The sequence below is a fragment of the Natrix helvetica genome (genome assembly GCF_964273705.1).
Source record: "Natrix helvetica genome assembly, chromosome: 6".
Taxonomy (NCBI): Eukaryota; Metazoa; Chordata; class Lepidosauria; order Squamata; family Natricidae; genus Natrix; species Natrix helvetica.
This window is the reverse complement of record NC_138553.1, coordinates 73301785-73324422: the sequence shown is the minus strand read 5'-3', so window position 1 is coordinate 73324422 and position 22638 is coordinate 73301785. Positions and strand designations below refer to the sequence as shown.

Below are 22638 nucleotides of genomic sequence, written 5' to 3'. Positions count from 1 at the left end.
TCCCAAAGCCGGGGGGGGGGCATTCTCGCCCTCCCGGAGGCTCGAGAAAAACCTGAGCTTGGGGAGAGCGAAACCCCCACCCCACCCCCGCCATGGTGCAGGAGGCTACGCCCATCATGGCCACGCCCACCCAGCAACTGGGCGGAGAACTGATTGCTAAAATATTTGAATCACACCCCTGACAATAGCCCTTTTCACATACCTTCAGTTGAACATGTGACTAGCATGAGTGGGCCTCTCCCTTTAGATCAGATATGCTGATGTTACTATATGTTGATGGGAATTCATGGGCACAGCAGAATCATCAGTCGGCATAAACAGCTTGAAGCTTCCACATGAGTAGGAATCCAGTTCCCGTGGAAGCATTCAAATAGCAAAGAGGTATTTCTGCTACAGATACTTCATCTTGTAATTATGATGGTTACTAGCTGACCGGGGACTAGTGCATTTATTTAAATTTCTATGTATGTGTTTATAGGTACGTATTTAGATTTACACTGTGCCTTTTATTCCAGGAGCTCAAAACAGCTTTCCCCGCTCCAATTTCCCGTAATGGTAGATTGGACCTAGAGAGCGGTTAATTCAAAGTCACCTTGTGAGACCCCATGGCTAAGGAATGGATTTGATCCTGTCTCCTCAGTCCTGGTCCAACCCCTAAATTCATGTGCCATGCTGATTTTCTACATATATCTCTACAGGAATAATGTGGGTTTCTTAATCAAAGGATTGGAATTAAATAAAACAAACATGCAAACTTGTGATACCATGATTAAAAAGTTTGATCTGAGGAAAAGACGCTTACCTTGAAACATTAAACGCAATGTCCTTTCTTCTGTGGATTCTAATCTAGAGGAAAAGACAACCATTGGATCTGCAAACCATGGAATCTGGCCAGAGGTCTGGACACTCACATCACCAAGAATCTTAACAACATCATCAGACAGAGAGAGAGCATCCCTAAGGTCAGAACAAAAGATGCTGTCGTAAAAGTACTCCAATTAAAAAAAAAAAAAGGGGAAACCACAAGCAATGAATGTTGCTTTAAGAGCAGAGATTTATTTCATGAGCAATTTGGAACATGAATAGCCAACATAGCAATGCAAGTCCACCACAAAACCTACATTATTGAACCATTGCAATGGGGTCCAAATGACAGATAGCGGGTCCTACCAGGACTCCTATTGGGCAAAGGATCCCATTCTCATCTGAAGTCACATTTCTTACATCTTCTTTTTTGCTGACCTATGCATTCTTCTGCCAACCTAGCAGTTCAAAAGCATGTAAAAATGCAAGTAGAAAAATAGGGACCACCTTTGGTGGGAAAGTAACAGCGTTCTGTGCGTCTTCAGCATTTAGTCATGCCGTCCGCATGACCACGGAGACGTCTTCGGACAGCGCTGGCTCTTTGGCTTTGAAACGGAGATGAGCACTGCCCCCTAGAGTCGGGAACGACTAGCACATATGTGTTTAGGGGAACCTTTACCTTACGCATTCCATAGTTTCACTTCCTTGTACTTTCCTACATTCTTACTGACCGTCACTTTCTGCAAACACCCATGTACATTTGAAGCTCTCAGCCATTTCTTACTTTCAGTTCCTTATTTCCCACCATCTCATTCTTCCTGCTGTAAAATATATAGTACAATTGCGTACTTTGCAGAAAATGCAGTACGTTCCTAGAGCAAGCAAGGGTATATTTTGTATAGCCATCACTTCTGTTACGGTACTGCCCACCCATGGATTCGAGGTTGCTAAAGAACCCAAATGGCAGATCCCTTGTGACGTTTTGTATCGTGTCGTAAACTGATCCTACTGAGGTCATAACATGTTTTGTAAAATTTGCAAAATTCCACACAGGACTCATTAGGATGCCGGATTTTGGGTGCATTCTGTGACTTAGCCCATCTGAGGTACCTTGCTTGAAAATGTTTTGCCCTAAGGTACATCATCACTTCACCCAATTAAAGGTTACAGGAAATAGTTTACTACAGGCAGTCCTTGACTTATCACCACCATTGAACCCAAAATTTTTGTTGCTAAGCAAGGCAGTTGTTAAGTGTGTTTTGTCCCCCATTTTACAACCTTTCTTGCAACACTGCAGTTGGTAAGTTAGTAACACAGTTGTTAATTGAATCTGGCTTCCCCATTGATTTTGCTTGTCAGAAGGTCAAAAAAGGGGAGGAGGTCACATGACCCTGTGACACTGCAACCACCTAAATAAATCTTAATAAATGAATAAATTATGTGGCCAAGGGGATGTTGCAATGGACATAAGTGGGAAACTTTGAAAAGTCACTAAATGAACGATTGTAAGTCAAGGACTCTTAAGTATTATGTAGATTGCATTCATTTTTTCTCTTTATGTTCCTAAATTCTACTGTGTTTTTTTGTTTTAATTATTCTGGGAAGTTGACACAGTTCACCTATTTAGAGGGTTTCGAGTTTCTCATCTTTCAAAATGGCATGTTTTAAATTTCTTTAGAATCTGTAGCCGCTATCTTGTTTTGGAAGAGTTGGTTCAGAATTGTAAGCTATCTTGCCTGCCCAGGATTGGCTGTATTCTAAGCAACATTTATTTCTATCTTTAAAAAAAAAACAATTTCTGCTCTTTTAGGTAGTGTCTAAATATATTGAAAATCCGGTTTTGTTTCACCTTGAAGATGTGGGACTGGTTAAATTTGATGTCCGATATATCGTGATGCTGAGATCAGTTAACCCACTCAAACTGTACGTTTACGATGTGTTTTGGCTCCGGTTCTCAAATAGGTAAAATCATCAGCTTCTACAGCGGTATTAAGCTTGTGAGATTTCTGAATTTCATAAACTAACTTTGTGTCCCTGTATGGTTTCCCCCCCCCCCCCCCTCTTAAAGGCCATTTTCACTTGACGATTTAGACGATTATGAGAAGCATTTTACTGTTATGAATTACGCCCCTGAGATACCTTTAAAGCAAGTAAGTAAATGATAAAGGAAAATGAGAAGTTACCGTCAAACTGTGATGACGTTAGTATATCACGATGCATATTAGGTTGAAGGTGAGGCCGTAGGACTGAATCAGGCAGGAGTGCTTATGGAAGATATTTGGAAGATAAGCACATCTAACTTTAAAAGATGGTCCAGAAATATCCGTAGTGCTGCCTTTATTTCTTAGAAGATACAAAACAGTGATAGCTAACATTTTTGTCCTCGCGTGCTGAAATCACATGCCCACACCCACAATGTGATGCGCCCCCCCCCTGCGCATGCATGCACAACCCCCTGGCAACCCCCTGCATGACACCTGCGCATGTGCGCGGCCTCCCTGAAGCCACCTGGGACCAAAAATGGGTCGCAGGGGGGACTGGAGCCCCATCTCCTCGCGGCCCATTTTGGGCCTAGCAGGCCTCCCTAAAGCCTCCTGAAACAAAAAAACGTGAGCTCTCCAATGCCCCACGCATGCATGCGCCCCTTCCCCCATGCATGCACATCTCCGGCATGCGCAGAAGAGACCCAAAGATCGGCTGGCCGGCGGGAGGCGGACATGCAAGGTGGAGCTGAGCTGTGTGACGGCTCGCGGTCCTGTAAAGAGGGCTCTGTGTGTCACCTGTGGCACGCATGTGATAGGTTCGCCATCACGTGTGTAAAATATCTACCAAAGCTTTAAAAAATATCATTCCAGGAATTGTAGTTTGTATTGTTTCTCATAACACAACAGTATGGATTGATATTTGAGTAAATGAGTGTGCTAAACAAGTTTTAATACACATTCCAAGAAAAACTTGTTGAGGCACAGTACAGTTAATCTGTAATGAGACAGCCAAATGTTACGATGAAAGGAAGGCTGATTGACCAAGCTGAGTTTCTTTGCCTTAATCTTTGGACAAACTGACAAAAAGAGTGCAGAGAAGAGCAACAAAGATGATTAGGGGACTGGAGGCTAAAACATGAAGAACGGTTGCAGGAACTGGGTATGTCTAGTTTAATGAAAAGAAGGACTAGGGGAGACGTGATAGCAGTGTTCCAATATCTCAGGGGCTGCCACAAAGAAGAGGGAGTCAAACTATTCTCCAAGGCACCTGAGGGTAGAACAAGAAGCAATGGGTGGAAATTAATCAAGGAGAGAAGCAACTTAGAACTGAGGAGAAATTTCCTGACAGTTAGAACAATTAATCAGTGGAACAGAAGTTGCCTCCAGAAGTTGTGAATGCCCCAACACTGGAGATCTATGAGAAGATGTTGGATAGCCATTTGTCTTAAATGGTATAGGGTTTCCTGCCTAGGCAGGGGGTTGGACTAGAAGACCTCCAAGGTGCCTTCCAAATCTGCTATTGTATTGTATTGTAAAATTAATAACATTGAGTAAGCATTTCGAAATCAGCCATGAGATTCATTGCTTGAAATGCTAGATGTTCTTCGTAAGTCTTTCAGATTTTTATAGAACAAGTGAGGAAAGAAGAAATTCTACCTCAGAAGGTTAAAATAAAAGCCAGGGAGAAAATAGTAATCAAACTGTTTTTTATTTGCAGATCCATTATAATGAATTTATTCCACTTTTTGAGAAGCAGTACTCAGAATATTCTTGGAAAACTGTTGAAGTAAGTTACTTTTGATTTAATTTTTTTTTTCTTACCTTGCTTCCATTTGCTGTTACAAATGACTTAAAATCTAATTTGAATAAAAACCATTAAATTTAAAAGTTTAAAAAGTCATTAAAAATAAGCAAAAGTAAACTTTTAATTATCATTTCAACTTTAACCACAAGAGGGAGCGGAAGTCTAATTTTAAAAGAAGGGACGCAAATGATGCAGTATTGAAAAGATCCTTTAAAAAATTAATATAAAAGGACTCTTTAAAGAAAGAAGGATCCCAAGGCTACAAAATTAGGGAAAAGGCTAAAAAAATAAGACCATACCTTAAAACTGCAAGAAGAAAAAACATAGTCTTCAAAAAAAAAGATTGTCAAAAGTCAGCTGGCAGGTGTTTATGTGATTAAGTGATGCTGCAGCTGTCTCAAATTCATGCTGATTGCCAAGCGCCTGAATCGTGGCCCCCTGTGATGCTCCCAGGCGCAAGGACCAGTCAGAACTTCAAACAATTGCTAAATGAACGGTCATAAGTCAAGGACTATGCATACTACTTATTCCGTGCCGTCATAAATTTGAATAGTTGCTGAACAAATGGTCAATTAAACAAAGGACCATCTGTATTGCCCTTAGATCAAATACAAATGATGCCTAGAGATACAAAATCCCAAGGGAGAAGTATGGGAGACATGTCAAAAAAAAACCACAAGAATTGAAATACTAAAACGGGCAAGAGATGATGGTTCGAAATAGAATACTTCCTAATATAAGATTTGTTCTATTAAGAATTAGAATAGAGGTAGAAATTAGAAAGGGGGAAAATATTATTATGCATATTCCTATACAATATTTGAAAAAGAATATGTAGGTGTAAAAGGTAAACGTTGAAAGATGATTTTACTATGTATACTTAAACAATATTACTATTGTTATTAGTATTGTGTATTAAAATATTGAATGATATATTGAAATGATGTAGGATTATATGCATTGATGGAGCAAATACTAACGTGTTAATAACTTCATTTTTAATATTTATAATATTATAATTATATGGGTATTATTAATGTAACTAATATTATCAATATTACAACTATTATTACGTGTCAAAACTAACAATACCCAGATGCCACACTATTCATGTTTTGTGTGTGGGTGTGTGCAAAAAACTGTGTTGCCCAAAATAAATCCACTCTTTTAGTTTGTACAGTTGGGGTAGTGATACACACTAGGTTTTGCTCCATATCTACAAGATCACAAATTTGATGACATCCCAAGTGGAGATGTTATTGCTACCCTACACTACATTGTTTTAAAGAAAACTATTTTTTAAATCTAAAATAGTTTTATCAATAAACTAGCTTATAACCCAGGATTGCACGGGTATTTATTTATAGGGGGAGAATGTCCAGACCAAACTTAATTTCTAATGTTGGGTTTTCCCCCTTACCAGAGGGAACCCCCTTGTGGAGTACTGTGAAGCCATTACCATGGCAACTCCCTGCGCTGTACAGTAGAAGCCATTTTAAGGCCCAACAGGCTGCATCTTAACAGAACACACACCCCTAGGGGTGTCTTACCACCACACTATTTTTCTCCAAAGAGTAAATCATCTGTGTACCAAGTTTGGTTGACCAAAACCAAGGGATAGGCTGTTTCTTGCTTCAAATACCCCCTACATCAGCATTAGCAGAAGTTTTGGGTTCCAGCTCTCCTAATCCCCACTTCGCATGGGGGGGAGGTCATGCTGGTTGGAGCTCTGGGGAATTCTTGTCGGAGAAGTTCATGTCAAGAAGTTCATGTCAGTGTTGGCAGCTTGTCCTTTTGCAAAAGGAAATGCATAGATACCCATCCTATCTCAAGTCGTGTTTTAACCCCTCTTGATTGTTAAACATGAAAAAGTGCCCAGGTGCATCAACCTCTGCATTTCTTCTTGTCCTCAGGAAGACATCTTTAAGGCATTTGTTGAGTTATTCCGAGCAGCTTGCGCCAAGCCGGCACCCCTTGGCATCTGTGATTATCCGTCTTCACGAGCTGTCTATGCCATTGACCTGATGCTGAAATGGGAACCATCTGGTAACGGTGAGTCTTTCGCGCCTGTTTCATTCTACCCACAGACGGTTTGGGGTACTGTTCTGAAACTCAACAAAGTGTCAAAAATAAATAAAGTTGGTCAGGGGTGGGTCCTAGCCAGCGTTACTGCCGATTCGCTTATGCACACGCTTTGGGCACACGCTGTTGCGCGTATGTCCAGTTCAATGAAAATTGTTCTGCACATACACAGAACTCCCAAAAAAGGCGACGGCGGGAACTGGTCCGGGGACGTGGCCAGCCTGGGTCGCTGCGAATTCTGCGACCCAGGCCAGCATACCACTGCCAGTTCAGCCGAACCGGGCTGAACCGGTAGGAACCCACCTCTGAAACTGGAATATAATCCCAACCATCTGGGCGGGGTATTTATTCCTGTTATTATCATGTTTCCTGGAAATACAACACAAGAAAGTAAGTCCTAGCTTGATTTTTATATGTGCGCCCAATATAACCCCCCCCCCAAAATAAGCCCTAATTAAGACCCCAGCTACTCTAGGGTGCACGGGTAAAAATTAAGCTAGGGTGAGGATGGGAGGTGGGGTGGAGCTGCCCTCCTATTTATCTTCGGATAGTTGCAGCCAGGTCTGTTCTGAACGAGAGTTGCACAAAGCAAACTCCTTGTCCCGACAAAAACCCCTTTTATTAATTTACCATGAGTTCTGCTCATTCACATCCAGCAAAGTCTTTCAAGGGAGGATTTACTGTCACAGACCTTCTCTGGCTTGGAGAGCTGCCAGGCCAATATCTGCAAAACTTGGCAAGGAGTCTCGGAGAGTCACAAATCAAACTACTTGTCTCCTGCAAACTCCACTCCCCTTTCACTCCCACCAAAGCTCTGCTATTGGCTACAGAGGTCTTCAGGACAGCCTTGTTAGCTGCAGAAGAAATGAGCCGAGGCCTGTGCAAGGCCTGGCTGAAACTATCCCAAGCCAAAGAAGTTCCTGAAGGTCTCTGACAGTGAAAAGGAGGGCGATTGCAGGGGTGTCAAACTGGCGGCCCTTTAGGCCAGATGCATCACGCATAGACCACACCCTCCCCAGCTCCACAAATGGGAAAAAAGTTGTGAAACTTCATGTGACGGCAACGTGATGTGGCGGGTTTGACACCCATGATGTCAGGGTTCCAAATAGCATCCAAAAGTAAATCAGAGTCCAAAGCAAATGAGTCCTCAAAGTTCCAATTTATTAAGAGAGCCATGTTGGCATATCTGGGAAAACCCTAATCTGAAATCTTCCCAGTTTTCCCCACCCAGTTGAAAGTTCAAGATCGTGCTCCCACACCCACAAGTCCATCACATGGTCCAATCTCCCACTGCCATGCTGGCAGTTCCATCCATCCAGTCCCGGTCAGGTGCAAAGACAAAAGATGACCTTGGCTTTCTAGAAAGAATTTTGTTATGGCTACATCGCATCTAACGCCTTACAATCCCCCTTCCCATTTTCCCGCAATAGAAAATGCATAGTAGAATAATAGAAAGTGTAGCAGGCCAAAGATTCAAAAGAAAAGATGGCTTGCAGGCCTGACACCTGAGCTACTGCAATTTAGAGAAAGGCATTTTCTGTTCCAGGAAAAGGGGAGGGGAAAGGATTCCTTCTGCAGCGCTGTGACAAGAGGAAAATCGATTGGGGGGGAGGGCTTCTTCCTTAGGGAATTGCAGAGGAAGGCTTCATCTGATTGGCCCGTTTCCGATTAGTACCAGTTTCTGCTTGCTTTTCCTTTTTTTATATAATTCACCTGGTATTTTTGTACTTATCTGTCTTCTAGGGAAGCAACATATGCAACCCCAGATACTAGAGGTGAATTTCAACCCTGATTGTGACAGAGCATGCAAATATCATCCTTCGTTCTTCAATGATGTTTTCTCTACTCTGTTTTTGGATGAGCCCAACAACTGCCATGTGACTTCTATTGTTTAGGTCCACCTAGCATAATTTGGTAGTTAAGAATGGTATATTTCAGTTCTATGAGCTGCTTGTGCAAATATTTTTTTCCTTTACCGTCGGCCAGAGCAAAATGTCCCTTGTGTCATATAGAAAATATGTGTAATTTACATGCAAGAAGTAGTTTGCTTTTGAAAACATTCGCATCAGTCTGCTCAGTTTGTCGATTTCACAAAGGATGCTTTTATATATATTGAAGATCACTGAAGTTTAGTTGCAAACCGATTTCATTTTTTATTTTTTGCTATAATTAGCACGTTTTTATTTTATTTTTTCCCTGTGGAAGTATATCTGTACAGCGTTTTTCAGCCTGCTTTACTTTCTTGCTATACTGCATTTGATGTAATTGAAGCCATTATTTTATCCAATGGAATTATGTTCTCACCTCCTTCCTTTAAGATGCTTTGCTTAAATAATAATAATATGAAAGAATCATCTCAAAAGCTTCAGCTGGCTCATATGACCAATGTTATTTCATTTTTTTAAAATAAAGAATTACCAGCAAAGTATGAATACTTTGACTTTGATGTCACGTCCAATATTTGAATTTTAAGATAAAGATGCAGTGGGAAAAGCCAAAGGTGCTCTCAAAATATCTCAAAGATGTTTCTTTGAGATGTTTCCATTAGGATGAAAAATTCAAACAATGGCTCAGTTGCCAATATTAAATATATGCATGTCCACCAGTCAGCTTTTAATTACCGTATTTTTCAGAATATAAGATGCACTTTTTCCCCTCAAAAAAGAGGCTGAAAATCTGGGTGTGTCTTATACACTGAATACAGCAATTTTTGCCTCCCGAAACCCCAACCCCTTCACCAAAATGGCCATGCATAGTTTTAGGAGGCTTTTAGAGTGCTTCTGGGGGCTGGGGAGGGCAGAAATGAGCAAAAAACGGGATGTTTTTTGCTCAATTTTGCCCCCCATCCCCCAGGCGCACTCTATAAGCCTCCTAAGGGCTATTCATGTCCTTTTTTTTTTTTTAAGAAAACAGGCCCGTTTTCGCAAAAAACACCATGTTTGGGAGGTTTGCAGAGTGCAAAAATATTTTTTTTAATTTGCCTCTTCAAAACCTTGGTGTGTCTTATACTCCGAAAAATACGGTAATGCCATTATAAGAGCCGTTTCTTTTCATTTCTTTACAGATCATTCTGGGGAGTTAAAAAAAGACCTGTGAACATGCTTGGTCTGCTTTGCAATTGGTAAAGCACAGATTCTTTAAACTCTGAATTGTTTTAGGATCTTTTTTTTTTTTTGCCAAAAGAGCCTGAATGTAGAATTCTTTCTTCTGACCAGGTCACACATTTCACCACTCGGAATACACTATATTGCCAAAAGTATTTGCTCACCTGCCTTTACTCGCATATGAACTTACTGTCAGTGACCTCCCATTCATAATCCATGGGGTTCAATATGACATCGGTCCATCCTTGGCAGCTATAACAGCCTCAACTCTTCTGGGAAGGCTGTCCACAAGGTTCAGGAGTGTGTTTATGGGAATTTTTGACCATTCTTCCAGAAGCGCATTTGTGAGGTCACACACTGATGTGGGATGAGTTTACGTGGCCTACCACTTTGTGGCTGAGTTGCTGTCGTTCCCAAACACTTCCACGTTCTTATAATACAGCTGACAGTCGACTGTGGAATATTTAGGAGCGAGGAAATGTCACGACTGGATTTGTTGCACAGGTGGCATCCTATCACAGTTCCATGCTGGAATTCACTGAGCTCCTGAGAGCGACCCATTCTTTCACAAAGGTTTGCAAAAACAGTCTGCATGCCTAGGTACTTGGTTTTATACACCTGTGGCCATGGAAGTGATTGGAACACCTGATTCTGATTATTTGGATGGGTGAGCGAATACTTTTGGCAACATAGTGTATCTTTCCTAAGAAGATGGTTTAGATCCTGATTATTTTATCATAATTGGTGTCTGGGTTTAACTGAGCTCCTATAGGAGCCGTGCCAACATCTTGGCTTCAAAACAGTTTGTGACAGCTGGCATATATTGGGCGCCTTTACCAAAGAGAGAGTTGTTGTTGAACTTTCCTAGGTGTTCGAAACAACCTGGACTGGATGCATCACTTGGATCAGACAGCATGATGCCCAGATGCTCAAAATGGAACCTTCTGCATTTTGTGGTCTTGATAAACCAGATGAATTGTTTACGTCTCCTTAGAAAACTCATGAATTTGGTTTGCACACAGTTGCCCCATAAGGAGAATTCCTTGTAGAAATAGTCAGTGCTCTCATGGGGACGTTTGCTTAGAGCAATGGTGTTAAACTTGATTTCTTCATGGGCCAGATTAGCATTGTAGTCCTCTGTGGGTCGGCCGGGGTGGGGTGGGGAGATGGGAGACGGGACAGATGCCTCCTGCAGCACTTTGCCGGCCAAAATCCCCCCCCCCCAAAAAAGTGGTATTCAGCAGGTTCTGAGCAGTGGAGAACTGGTAGCGGAAATTTTGAGTAGTTTGGAAAACTGGTAAATACCACCTCTGGCTGGCCATGCCCCCATCTATTCTTTGCCTCCCGAGTCTCAGTTGATCAGGAGGGAATGGGGATTTTGCAGTAACCTTCCCTTGGAGTGGGGTGGGAATGGAGATTTTACAGTATCCTTTCCCTGCCATGCCCTCAGAACCAGTAGTAAAAAAAATTGAATCCCACCACTGTCCCCTACCACCACTCCATTTTCGGCCTGGACAGTCTCCGGCAGCACTTTGCTTCTGCTCGTATAGAAGTCTCTGTGGGCTTAATATCAACTTGATTACAGATACGGACTCAGTTTCCCCTTTTTTATTTCATTTCCCAAATCTCTATTAACATGATCTACTAAGTCAAACAATGGAATAGTGGGATTATATAACTGCAGTTAATGATGGTGAAACTTTAACTGGAAAATCTATAGTTAAAAGAACTGCACCCTAGTTTCTCTTATCGGGATTATCCCTCCAGATGCGGTAATTGAGCAGAAAGGCAAGCGTTAACCAAGCTATATATGGATACATCAAACATGCTGCAGCTTTGTTCACATGATACCAAGACACCGTTGTAGCCGTTGCTGCTCCTGTAATAAGAAATAGGACGACCAGCGCCTGAAATAGAAAAATGAAGATATATTTTACTCTTGAATTAAAAGTAAGAAAGAACAGTGCTACAGTACATTTGTTTTGTCACCATTCTCTCCTGACAGGTGGCATTGCACTGATCACTGCAGGGTCCCCCAATGGGTGGACAGAGCTGGGAGAAAGGGAGCTGAGACAGCAGCCAATTTAAGTAAAGGCCAGTGGGAGATGATCGGGAGGAATTTGGGCTGGTCCCAGAGAAGCTGCTAGGGGACTTTGGTCCCTCACTCATTTTCTCTCAACTCAATCCCAGAATGGTTGTGGGAAGAGGCAGTGCTGGCTATGTCGTTTTGAGCTCCTGGAGACCCACAAAAGTTGTGTCAGTGAGGCAAGAGGGTGTAAAATTGAAAGCCACCTGGAAGCAACCCAAGAATTGAATAGAGGCTGCCTTTCGCATTGGATGGAAGGTCTCAAGGGGCATAGAATCAGCAAATGCAGACCACTGCTTGTGCCAAAGTGATTTCTCACCTGCTGGTTTACAAAGAGGTGGCCCTTCACTCCCACTTCACCGGAAATGACGTGCACAATCTCACAAGCCTTAGTAAACTTCAGGTGTGTGCATTTCCCTGCTGTGTGTATATGGAAAAGGTGCTTTTGGAAATACATTAAAGTTGCCATGCCCTTTAGAACATACAACATGGAATAATAGAAGTGTAAGGGACCTTGGAGGTCTTTTAGTAAAAAACCCTGCTCAAGCAGGAGACCATTATAGACAAGTGGCGGTCCAGTCTCTTCTTAAAAGCCTTCACAATGGGGCACCCATTGACTTTTGAAGGCAAGGTATTCCACTGGTTAATTGTTCCCCCTGTCAGGAAGTTTCTCTTTAATTCCAGGTTGCTTCTCTTCTTGGTTAGTTTCCAGACTTCCAGAAGGGCGAAAACGTGATGCGCGGAGGGTCTGGGAGCCCAAAAAACAGGCCCGTTTTTGGCAAAAATGGGATAGGTGGAGCATTGCAGAGAGCTTCTGGGAGTTGGAGAGGGCGAAAACATGACACGCGGAAGGTTTCGGACCCCCAAGACAGGCCCGTATTCTCTCTATAAAATGCATCAAAATTTTCACCCACTTTTGGGGGGTGGAGGTACGTTTTATACTCTGAAAAATATAATATTTTAAAAGTTGGGTTTTCCATAACTGTTCCTTAGTAGACAGAACATATTTTGCATTATTGGCAGTATTTGAGTGACAGGCCAGAAGGTAGGTAGGTAGGTTTGTTTGTTTATAAAAGGAAACTCAGTTTCCCCAAGCTCTGCAATAAATAGTATTGTGGCACATAAATTGTTTTATGTTGTATTGTCCTGAACCCCTCTCCCCCCCCCCCCCACAGACACACAACTCAAGGCTCCAATGAGCCAAATGACATGTACAGTGTGCATATATTTACCAGTCCTATTCTGCGTTGTCCAAAGAAGATGGGAGTCCATGACCAGTTTAAGGCTAATTGTCCCACATATAGTCCCAGTGGAGCAAATGACCTTTTATTGAAACCTCCCAAGTCCCTCCATATCAGGTAAGATCCATATCTATAAGGATGGAAGATACAGTCAGAAAATAAACCACATATACTGATTTTTAAGACCAACTAGCTGTTAACTCGGCATTGCCCAGGTATTGTTTATCCCAATCCTGTATTAGACATTCACAAATATCCGGACCAAACGTAATTTCTAATGTTAGATTTTTCCCCTTACCAGGGGGAACCCCCTTGTGGACTACTCTGAAGCCGTTACCATGGCAATTCCTCTGTGCTGTACAGTAGAAGCCATTTTAAGGCACAACAGGCTGTATCTTAACAGAACACACACACACCTACAGTATTTGTTTCCAGAGAGTAAGTCATCTGTGTACCAAGTTTGGTTGAAATTGCTCGAGGTGTTCCAGAGTTATGCTGGAACATACACACACAGACACAGACACACAGACACAAACAGAGCCATATATGTGTGTGTGTGTGTGTGTGTGTGTATATGTATATATATATATATATATATATATATATATATATATATGTGTGTGTGTGTGTGTGTGTGTGTGTGTGTGTGTGTGTGTGTGTGTGTGTGTGTGTGTGTGTGTGTGTGTGTGTGTGTGTGTACACACACACACACACACACATATATAATATATATATATATATGTATATATATATATATATAATATATATAATACACCTCCACCCAATCAGAATGCAGCCAAGCTCCCACCCAATCAGCACAAACCCCCACTGGCAGTTAAAAAGAGGAACCGGCTGAGATCTCACATTGCTCCTGGAAGCACCAAGCCGGAAGCAGCAGCCTGAAGATGATGAATGAGACTTCATCGAAACGTCGTGAAGATACTTCCAATTGGTTTTGTTGTATTCGGGTCTTTTCCCGTGTAAAGTTGTAACTTGACACGGGAAAAGACCCGAATACAACAAAACCAGCATATATATATATATATATGTATATGTATATGTATATGTATATATGTATGTATATATATGCTGGTTTTGCTGTATTCGGGTCTTTTCCCGTGTAAGGTTGAGATTGTCTTTGCAACGTTTCGGCAAGATCTCACTTGCCATCTTCAAGCGTGGGCTTAAAATTTTAAGCCCACGCTTGAAGATGGCAAGTGAGATCTTGCCGAAACGTTGCAAAGACAATCTCAACCTTACACGGGAAAAGACCCGAATACAACAAAACCAGCATACCTACACCCGTGAAAATCTACGAAAACATGTATATATATATGTATATATATGTATAATATATATATGTATATGGAATATACGTCAAAGAGATATTTTCATTCTTTTTTCTACAACTCATTAGAAAAATGCTGGTATCATATTTCTTCTCCACAATCACAAATCTCCAAACTCAATTCTGTTCCTACATATGCAATAGTCTTGCAATTTGCGTAATAATAACCAAGTTAATCAAGGACATGGCGTTTTCCTGGGGCTCTCTGTGGAGTCTAAGCCCTGGCATTTCTTTGATTTTCCAGGGAACCACTAATTAAGCCCGACCATGATTGTTTTTTCAAGATCAGCTAAGATCAAAGGCACTCTGAAATCAAACTCAACTGGTCTTTGTAGAAACCTGTCCAGGCAGCCATAGGAAACTCATTTCCCACAGCCTCCCAGTCTAGCTTAGTACTTTTCCATCCAATATTAAATAAGACTAACCCTTCTTAAGATTTTTGAGATCAGCCTGCCAGCTAGATGCTGTCAGCTGAGCCAGGATTGGGTAGGGTGAGAAGCGCATTATGATTTCAGCTAAATATAGAAACTGAAAAATAGAGCATTTTGAACTGGGATGTCCCTTAAAATGTGGCCTTGGTGCATATATTTAATCCTTTATCAGATGTTGACATGGAATTTATCTAGACATACAGTAAAGGGAGATCGCCTATCTGAAAAAGAATGAAATAAATTTTCTTTTAGATGACATCATTTCAGGGGTTTTTCCCCCTTTAGATGGTGCTGAAAGATGCATTCGAAGACAAGCAACCCCTTTAAGAAATGAAGAAACATTTCCTTCGTTTCAATTTCAAACCCTAAAATTTTCAGGTAGGATTGACAAAAAACCCTTCTTGAAACTCCTAGCATTCAGGGGTTGTTGGTTAATACTTGAATGGGAGATTACTATATTTAGGAAATCCCAGGACTTTAGAGTAGACTGCCACAAAACATCCAAGCAAGCAGCTTGGATATATCCATTAAATTAGCAAGAGTTGAGTTTATCTCAAAGGGGACTTGACTTTTTTTTTACACAGTAGGGAAATAATTTGCATGTGAGTTAAAGGAAGGACCTGTGACAGGGCTTACCCCAAAACTAAAGTGAAAAAAATGAAACAAAACATAGTAACAATCCTTAAAATTTGAAAATTAAAATCGGAACAAAGAGGCAACAGAAAGCAATAACGATGCAAAGAACTTAGGTAAAGGTAAAGGTTCCCCTCGCACATATGTGCTAGTCGTTCCCGACTCTAGGGGGCAGTGCTCATCTCCATTTCAAAGCCGAAGAGCCAGCACTGTCCGAAGATGTCTCCGTGGTCATGTGGCTGGCATGACTAAATGCCGAAGGCGCACGGAATGCTGTTACCTTCCCACCAAAGGTGGTTCCTATTTTTCTACTTGCATTTTTACGTGCTTTCGAACTGCTAGGTTGGCAGAAGCTGGGACTGAAAAGAAGTTCAAAGTGAGTTCTTCTTGGATGAGGTAACCTATTATTTGGGTCTCCTGAGCATCTGGGCAAGAAAACATGGGAGGAAAAGATGATCTGACTCCAAACTATTCAGGATGCCACAATTCCCCAATGTGAGAATTTAGTATTGTCGCTTGTAATTACTTGTTTTCTCCTTGAGTGTTAATTTAGCCCTTGGTGAGTCTCCTAGAATAACTAGGCTGACCTACAAATTTGTTTAATTGAGTAATTAAATGGAGGGCAGCAGCTTCAACTGACGTCAGTTAAAAGCTGGGTACTTTTACTCCATGGACTGACATCAGCTAACCACATGGACATAATTTTTAGAGATTCGCCATGACAGACAAATTGCTCTGTAATTAACCAAATAAAGAGAATGCTTACCCCATTGATGTATACAAAATTCCCCACACAGGTCCAAACAACCAGTTGGGTGGACGCCAGGGCGGCAGCTTCAAGGATCTATACCACTTCATCGCCCTCTTGACTATTGGGGCTGTCAAAAAACCCCCTATATTAGGCAAGATTGTGAAGCCAATAGCTGGGATCCAGGATGAAATCCCTTCCATTATGGCTCCTGAAATGAAAGCACATAGAAAACTGAATGAAAATAGATTTTGCAAAATGCACAATTTCAAGAAAAGCCAGGAAAACAGCACATTAAAGGAAGACTTAGAACCGTTGCATGGCATGGCTTGGTGGGCATGGCTTGGTGGGCATGGCTTGGTGGGCATGGCAGGGGAAGGATACTGTAAAATCTTTCTTCCCTCCCCACTCCAGGGGAAGCGTTACATACTGACAGCCAAGAAATGGGCTCCATTCCAGCGGGGAAATAATCAAAGCCGATTGGCCGAGCCATCTGACAGCTCCCTATAAAAGGGCCAGCTGTCAGACGGGTCAGTGCTAGATTTGTAAATATCGTATTTTTGGAGTATAAGACGCAGCAAGGTTTTGAAAAGGCAAATTAAAAAAAAAGGTTTTGCACTATGCAAACCTCCCAAAAAACAGCCTGTTTTTCATGAAAATTGACCCTTTTTTTTAAAAAGGGGGCATGAATAGCCCTTAGGAGGCTTGTAGAGTGCTCCTGGGCAGTGGGGGGGGGGGCGCAAAAACAAGCAAAAAATAGCCTGTTTTTTGCAAAAACGGGCCCGTTTTTCGTCAAAAAAAAGGCATGGATAACCTTATGGAGGCTATAGAGTGCTCCTGGGGGCTGGGAGGGCAAAATTGAGCAAAAGATGGCCCATTTTTCACTCATTTCTGCTCTCCCCAACCCCCAGGAGCCCTCTGAAAGCCTCCTAAAGGCTATGCACGGCCATTTTGGTAAAGGGGGCAGGGTTTCAGGAGGCAAAAAATGCTGTATTCAGTGTATAAGACGCACCCAGATTTTCAACTTATACAAATGGCATCTTTGCACTGAGTAAGCCCAACCAAACCAGGTACGGATTCACGAGTTGTGTAGAGCAAAGGTCCGGTCCGCAACCTGTGAGCTGTGGCCCAACTACCGGGCCGCGGCCTATTCACAACTGAGCCATGTGAGTGCGCACATAGCCCCCCTCATGTGAGCATAACAGGAACTCACAGTTCCACTCACATGAGTGTGGTGGGTGCTTGGGGCCTCACTCGTGTGAGTGCCATGGGCACCCGTGGACCCACTCGTGTGAGCAATGGGTTTTCTCGTATGCATGCGCACCTGCCTCTCCCACAAAACTATCCCCTCCTCCCTGCTCCAGGCTGCCAACCTTGAAAGGTTGGGGAACTTTGGCGGAGAGTAACTTGGCTGGTTTCAAACAAGTTGGGAAATCACCAGGTTCTAGGTTAGACCAGGACATTGAAAAAACATCCCAGGACAAGGCAGTGGCAAAAATGCTGTCTTGTTGCCCAAGAATGACACTGTTGTTATAGGCCAAGGTTTATATCCTAGTTCTTTGCCTGAGCTCAAGAGAATGGCTTCCTGAAAAGTCTATTTAATATGCTAGATGAACCCAGTCATTGACAGGAATAAATGTTCAGGATTACCTAGAGGCATCTGGAATTGTTGCAGTTGCACCTGGGCAATTTCTGTTCTAGTTGTTAGAAAGAGTTTCTGACAACCAGGGTGTGCCTAACATATTCCTTTTATTAAGGTCCCAGCTGCCCTTGGGGACGTTTCATTAAATGCTAGAAAGAAGAGCCATGTTTTGCTTTTTTAAAGTGGTATATTCCATACTTATATCCTTATATATTACCTACATCCCAAGAAATTAAAAGAGGCTTGCTCCTGGGGAGGAAAGCTATGGCAAATCTAGACAGCATACTAAAAAGCAGAGACATCACCCTGCCAACAAAAGTGTGTATAGTCAAGGCTCTGGTTTTCCCAGTTGCAATGTATGGCTGTGAAGGTTGGACCATAAGAAAGGCTGAGCGCCAAAGAATGGAGGCCTTTGAACTCTGGTGCTGGAGAAGACTCCTGCTAGTCCCTTGGACTGCAAGGCATCAAACTGGTCAGTCCTAGAGGAGATCAACCCTGGCTGATCTTTAGAAGGCCAGATCCTGAAGATGAAACTCAAGTACTTTGGCCACCTAATGAGAAGGACTCACTGGAGAAGAGCCTGATGCTGGGAAAGATTGAGGGCAAAAGAAGAATGGGATGACAGAGAATGAGGTGGCTGGATGGAGTCACTGAAGCAGTAGGCATGAGCTTAAATGGACTCCAGAGGATGGTAGAGGACAGAAAGGCCTGGAGGAACGTTGTCCATGCGGTCACGATGGGTGAGACATGACTTCGCAACTAACAACAACATCCCTTACTTCTAGGGGGGACTATTTATCCACGTTTCTTAAAAATTAAGTAGCTGATAAAGAGAATTAGCTCTCTTTACTGTAATATGAATCTTTAAAGAATTCCCCAAAAGTTCAGTTTTTGAACAATTAAGCCTTAAGAGTATTTTAAATCAGTCATACACAAACATTTTATGTTGACCCATCCAGAGAAAGCAAGAGATTTAGAACCCAGCATAAAACACTTTTAAAAAAAAGAACAGAACAATCCAGCTCTTCGCTTCTGTTCAGATAGCCAGGGATTAATCATTACAATAATAAAAATGTTTATAATGTTTGCCAGTCAGCCAATCTCCATTTGGAGATCAGTTAGAATATGTATAAAATCTCCTACGTTGCTTTCCTTGTAATTATATAGTATTGTTCACATACTGATGGAAATTATATGCCATTATATTCGTATTTTTTCCTGGTGGTCTCCCATCTAGATACTAAAAAAGAACATACAGTATTCAGTTTTTAAAAGACTATCTTGAGTCAACCTCTTGGTGATTTCATGGACAAGCTCCTGTAGTTTTCTTGGCAACCGTGAAGAAAAGATTTGCCGGTGCCTTCTTTCTGAAGTTTTTTTTTCAACTTCTCAGTTTAGTCCTTGGAGAGGTGATCCCCCATCCCAGCACAAGGTGTATTTGAGAACAACTGAGGCTGAGGTTAAGGTCTTTTCAGTGCCCAGGAAAAAGCACAGGCTTTTGAAAAACACTGCAAATTCAGAATCTCGGCACACTTCTCTCTTTTTTCAAACCAAGAGAATGAAATATGCTCTCTTTAGGAGGGTTACATAAGGCTCTAGGGGAAAGTGGAAGTATTCAGCCTGCAATTTCTGCCACCTATTATAATTGCTTATCTTCTAATCAATCTGGTTATAGAAGCCTCTATGAGACACATGGTTGTGACATATATAATAGTCTATTGCTATTTGGCTGTCGAGAGCTTGACAGGTGGCTAGGCAAAACTACCTTTGAAGTGTTTCAGTACCTGGAAGCCTCCCTAAAAGAAGTGAGGTTTGTCTCCCCCAAAAAGCCACTGGTGGAAGGATCCCTTTTCTTCATCCCCATTGCTTTTTGTATTACCAGCTAAAACATCTAATCTGGAGTATTTCTCGGTTAATTGCCTTCTGGGTACATCATACAGATAAGCGTACCTTTTCTGGGCCAGGAGACCCTGCTAGAGTACTTTACAAGGAGTTTTTGCAGAAGATTGTAAGCACTTCCTAAAATACACAGCAAATGTGGCTACATAGCCCATTGGGAACAATTGAAGGAACACCTGAAGGACTCCAGGATGCTTGGAGAGATCTGTGGCAGACTGAAAGGGGACCTCTCCCCACTTCTTTTAGTTGGCCAAACTTTTGAAGTCTTTTTTGATTGAGGAATTTAAAAAAACATGTGGGCAGGCACACCTTTCACTGCAAGAGTCAAAGATTGGAGACCACCAGGAGGAAAATAGCTTACCTGGCATCGCTGCCACCCTCCTCCAAGTCACGGCTGAAGGAGATGAATGCCTCTCCTACTGGCAGTTCGGAAAAATTGGGGTGCGGCTTGGAATGCCCCACATATATATGGGGGCCGGTTGCTAGAAGCTACACCCTTGTACTGGGGCGGTGCTGCCATTATGACGTTCTTTTTTTAATCACATTTAATGAAGTCCAATAGATTCTAAATATTACTATGTAAGGCTAAGTCACTAAATATTTGCTGTAATTTATAAGTCATAGATGAAGATCAACTGGCACGCTAAAGAAGTTAAAACACCCTCCCCCATTGTCCAGGCAATACATTATAGGAACTTCTAATTCTTTACTTATCTCTTAACACTTGCATATGAAGTTGCTTTGTAACTATAGAAACCTGTATGGTTTTTTTTTAAAATAAAACAGCTCAGAAGGCCATGGGAATGACTTTAGATCTTCTGCACTGCTATCAGGAAAAATATAGAGACACGTTTTCAAAGTTGATCTGAATTTTGATCAGATTGCCAGGAACTCCCAGAGCTGTAGGCTAGATTAGGAAATTAAGCTATATCCTTACAAACAGCTGCCATGAAAACAACATGGTTATACAATTCGTATATATAACATATAGAAGCAAGTTTCACTTGATAAGATTTTTTTTAGTTCAATTCTTTTCTTGTTCTTTGCCCGTCTGCAGCTCTTTCAAGAACATTCCAGTAATTTCTCTGGTTTAACAGACTTCCACTTTCTTCAACTTGCCAATCATTGGCATTTTTCTATTAATTGCTTGCTTGTGTGCCCAAAGTATAAGTTTCTATTTCTTTCAAGAGAGCAACCAATCTTTCCTTGGTTGCATCTCCAAAGGTTGCATTCTTTATTCCTTCCTTCGTCATGAAAGTCAGCTGAATGGCTTATAGTCAGTCCCTCCATCAGCTCAATGTACCTCACAGGTTATTTTTGTGGGGGGAAAGAGGAAGCAGGAGGTCAGTACCGGTATTCTGTTCTGACTGAGGCTTCCCGGGAGCATGAAACAAACTCCTTGTCCTGAAAAAAAACCCCTTTTATTAGTTTACTGTGAATTCTGCTCATTCACATCCAATAAAGTCTTTCAAGGGGGGATTTATAGACCTTATCTGGCTTGGAGAGCTGACAGGACGTATTTCTGCCAAATTTGGCAAGGAGTCTCGAGAGTCACAAACCAATTAAGCGAACTAATTGTCTCCTGCAAACGCCACTCCCCTTTTGCTCTTCTTTTATTTCCTTTGGGAGGGGCCATTTATCATCCACCTGTGGCCTTACTCCCAAGTCGACACTTGTTCTTTAGCTGTTCCCTTCGTCTGGCAACTCTGTGCATGCGCAACTCGGAACAGGCTCCGGCTATTTGTCTGCCTCATTGATGTCTGACTCTGAAGGCAGCTGATAACTGGCATACGGCCCTGGCCCCCTCTCTGCCTCCGACACAGAGCCCTCATCAGAGCCTTCCCCAGACTCCAGGCCCGGCCCATGTTCCTCCCCAACCTCCTCACTGTCCGAATCTGCTGCCAGCTCTGCTGGCGGGCTACAACATATCCTTGACTTACAACAATCCATTTAGTGATTGTTCAAAGTTACCTCACTGCAAAAAAGTGATTTATAATAACCATTTTTCAGTCTTACAACTATGTAACGGCCCCATGATCACATAATTAAAATTCAGATGCTTGGCAATGGGTCTACAACGGGTTTATGACTATTGCCGTGTCCCAAAGTCATGTGATATCTCCTTTTACAACAAAGCAAAGTCAATGGGGAAGCCAGATTCACTTAACAGCCTTAAGTGGCAAATTTAACAACTGCAGTGATTCACTTCACAACTGTGGCAAGAAAGGTTGCAAAATGGGGGCAACACTCGCTTAACAAATATCTCACGTCACAACAGAACTTTTGGGCTCACTTGTGGTAGTGAGTCAAGGACTACCTGTGTGTTCACCACCTTGAGTGGAAATATGATAAAATAATAATAGTAGCAATAACGTAACCTGAAGCCTCCCACCATCCTGCTACCATCACATTGCTCCTCTGCCTCAGTTTACTTCAATAGCTGGTTATACACATGCCATCTTTTATGTTATCAAGGCCAATGGAAGAAGTTTGAAGCACAAGGCGTGACAGAAGAAGGAACAGAGAATTATTACTCCTGAAAGCCAGAATTGTCCCATCACTCAAACTCCAGCAAAGCCAATTTGCCCGGTCTCGAGTTGGCTTTGCCACACGCCATGATCTGAGAGAAAGAACTTCAAGGGCAAAGCCAAGCAAGGATGCCCCATCCCTGTGAACAAATGCTTAAGCCCTTCAGCACCTCAGAGCAACCTATTTCTCCCACATCTTCCTGGGGAAGTCTATGACAACTTGCTGCAGTCAACTTGTCGCAGTCAAACCATCACGGCCAACTCGCCATAACGAACTCGCTACAGCAGGGGACTCCCAAGCTT

At 42.2% G+C, this 22638-nt stretch overlaps 2 protein-coding genes across 2 annotated transcripts in view; one reads left to right on the top strand and one right to left on the bottom strand.

Annotated features, from left to right (window-relative positions):
• TTLL12 (tubulin tyrosine ligase like 12) overlaps positions 1 to 9107 on the top strand; it is a 29722-nt gene extending 20615 nt beyond the window's left edge. Inside the window, exons 9-14 of the mRNA XM_081956890.1 lie at positions 851 to 962; positions 2615 to 2766; positions 2873 to 2954; positions 4507 to 4575; positions 6507 to 6645; positions 8419 to 9107. Of these exons, the coding sequence (XP_081813016.1) occupies positions 851 to 962; positions 2615 to 2766; positions 2873 to 2954; positions 4507 to 4575; positions 6507 to 6645; positions 8419 to 8570 (706 nt within the window). The 3' untranslated portion in view covers positions 8571 to 9107. The remainder of the gene's footprint in view (positions 1 to 850; positions 963 to 2614; positions 2767 to 2872; positions 2955 to 4506; positions 4576 to 6506; positions 6646 to 8418) is intronic.
• A 2265-nt stretch (positions 9108 to 11372) lies between these two features.
• Positions 11373 to 20260, bottom strand: TSPO (translocator protein). Its single transcript, XM_081957501.1, has 4 exons — positions 20169 to 20260; positions 16285 to 16477; positions 13098 to 13236; positions 11373 to 11686 (listed from the first exon to the last, which is right to left on the bottom strand). The coding sequence occupies exons 1-4, from the start codon at positions 20173 to 20175 to the stop codon at positions 11516 to 11518; spliced, it is 510 nt and encodes a 169-aa protein (XP_081813627.1). The 5' UTR covers positions 20176 to 20260; the 3' UTR covers positions 11373 to 11515.
• Between the last annotated feature and the right edge of the window lie 2378 nt (positions 20261 to 22638).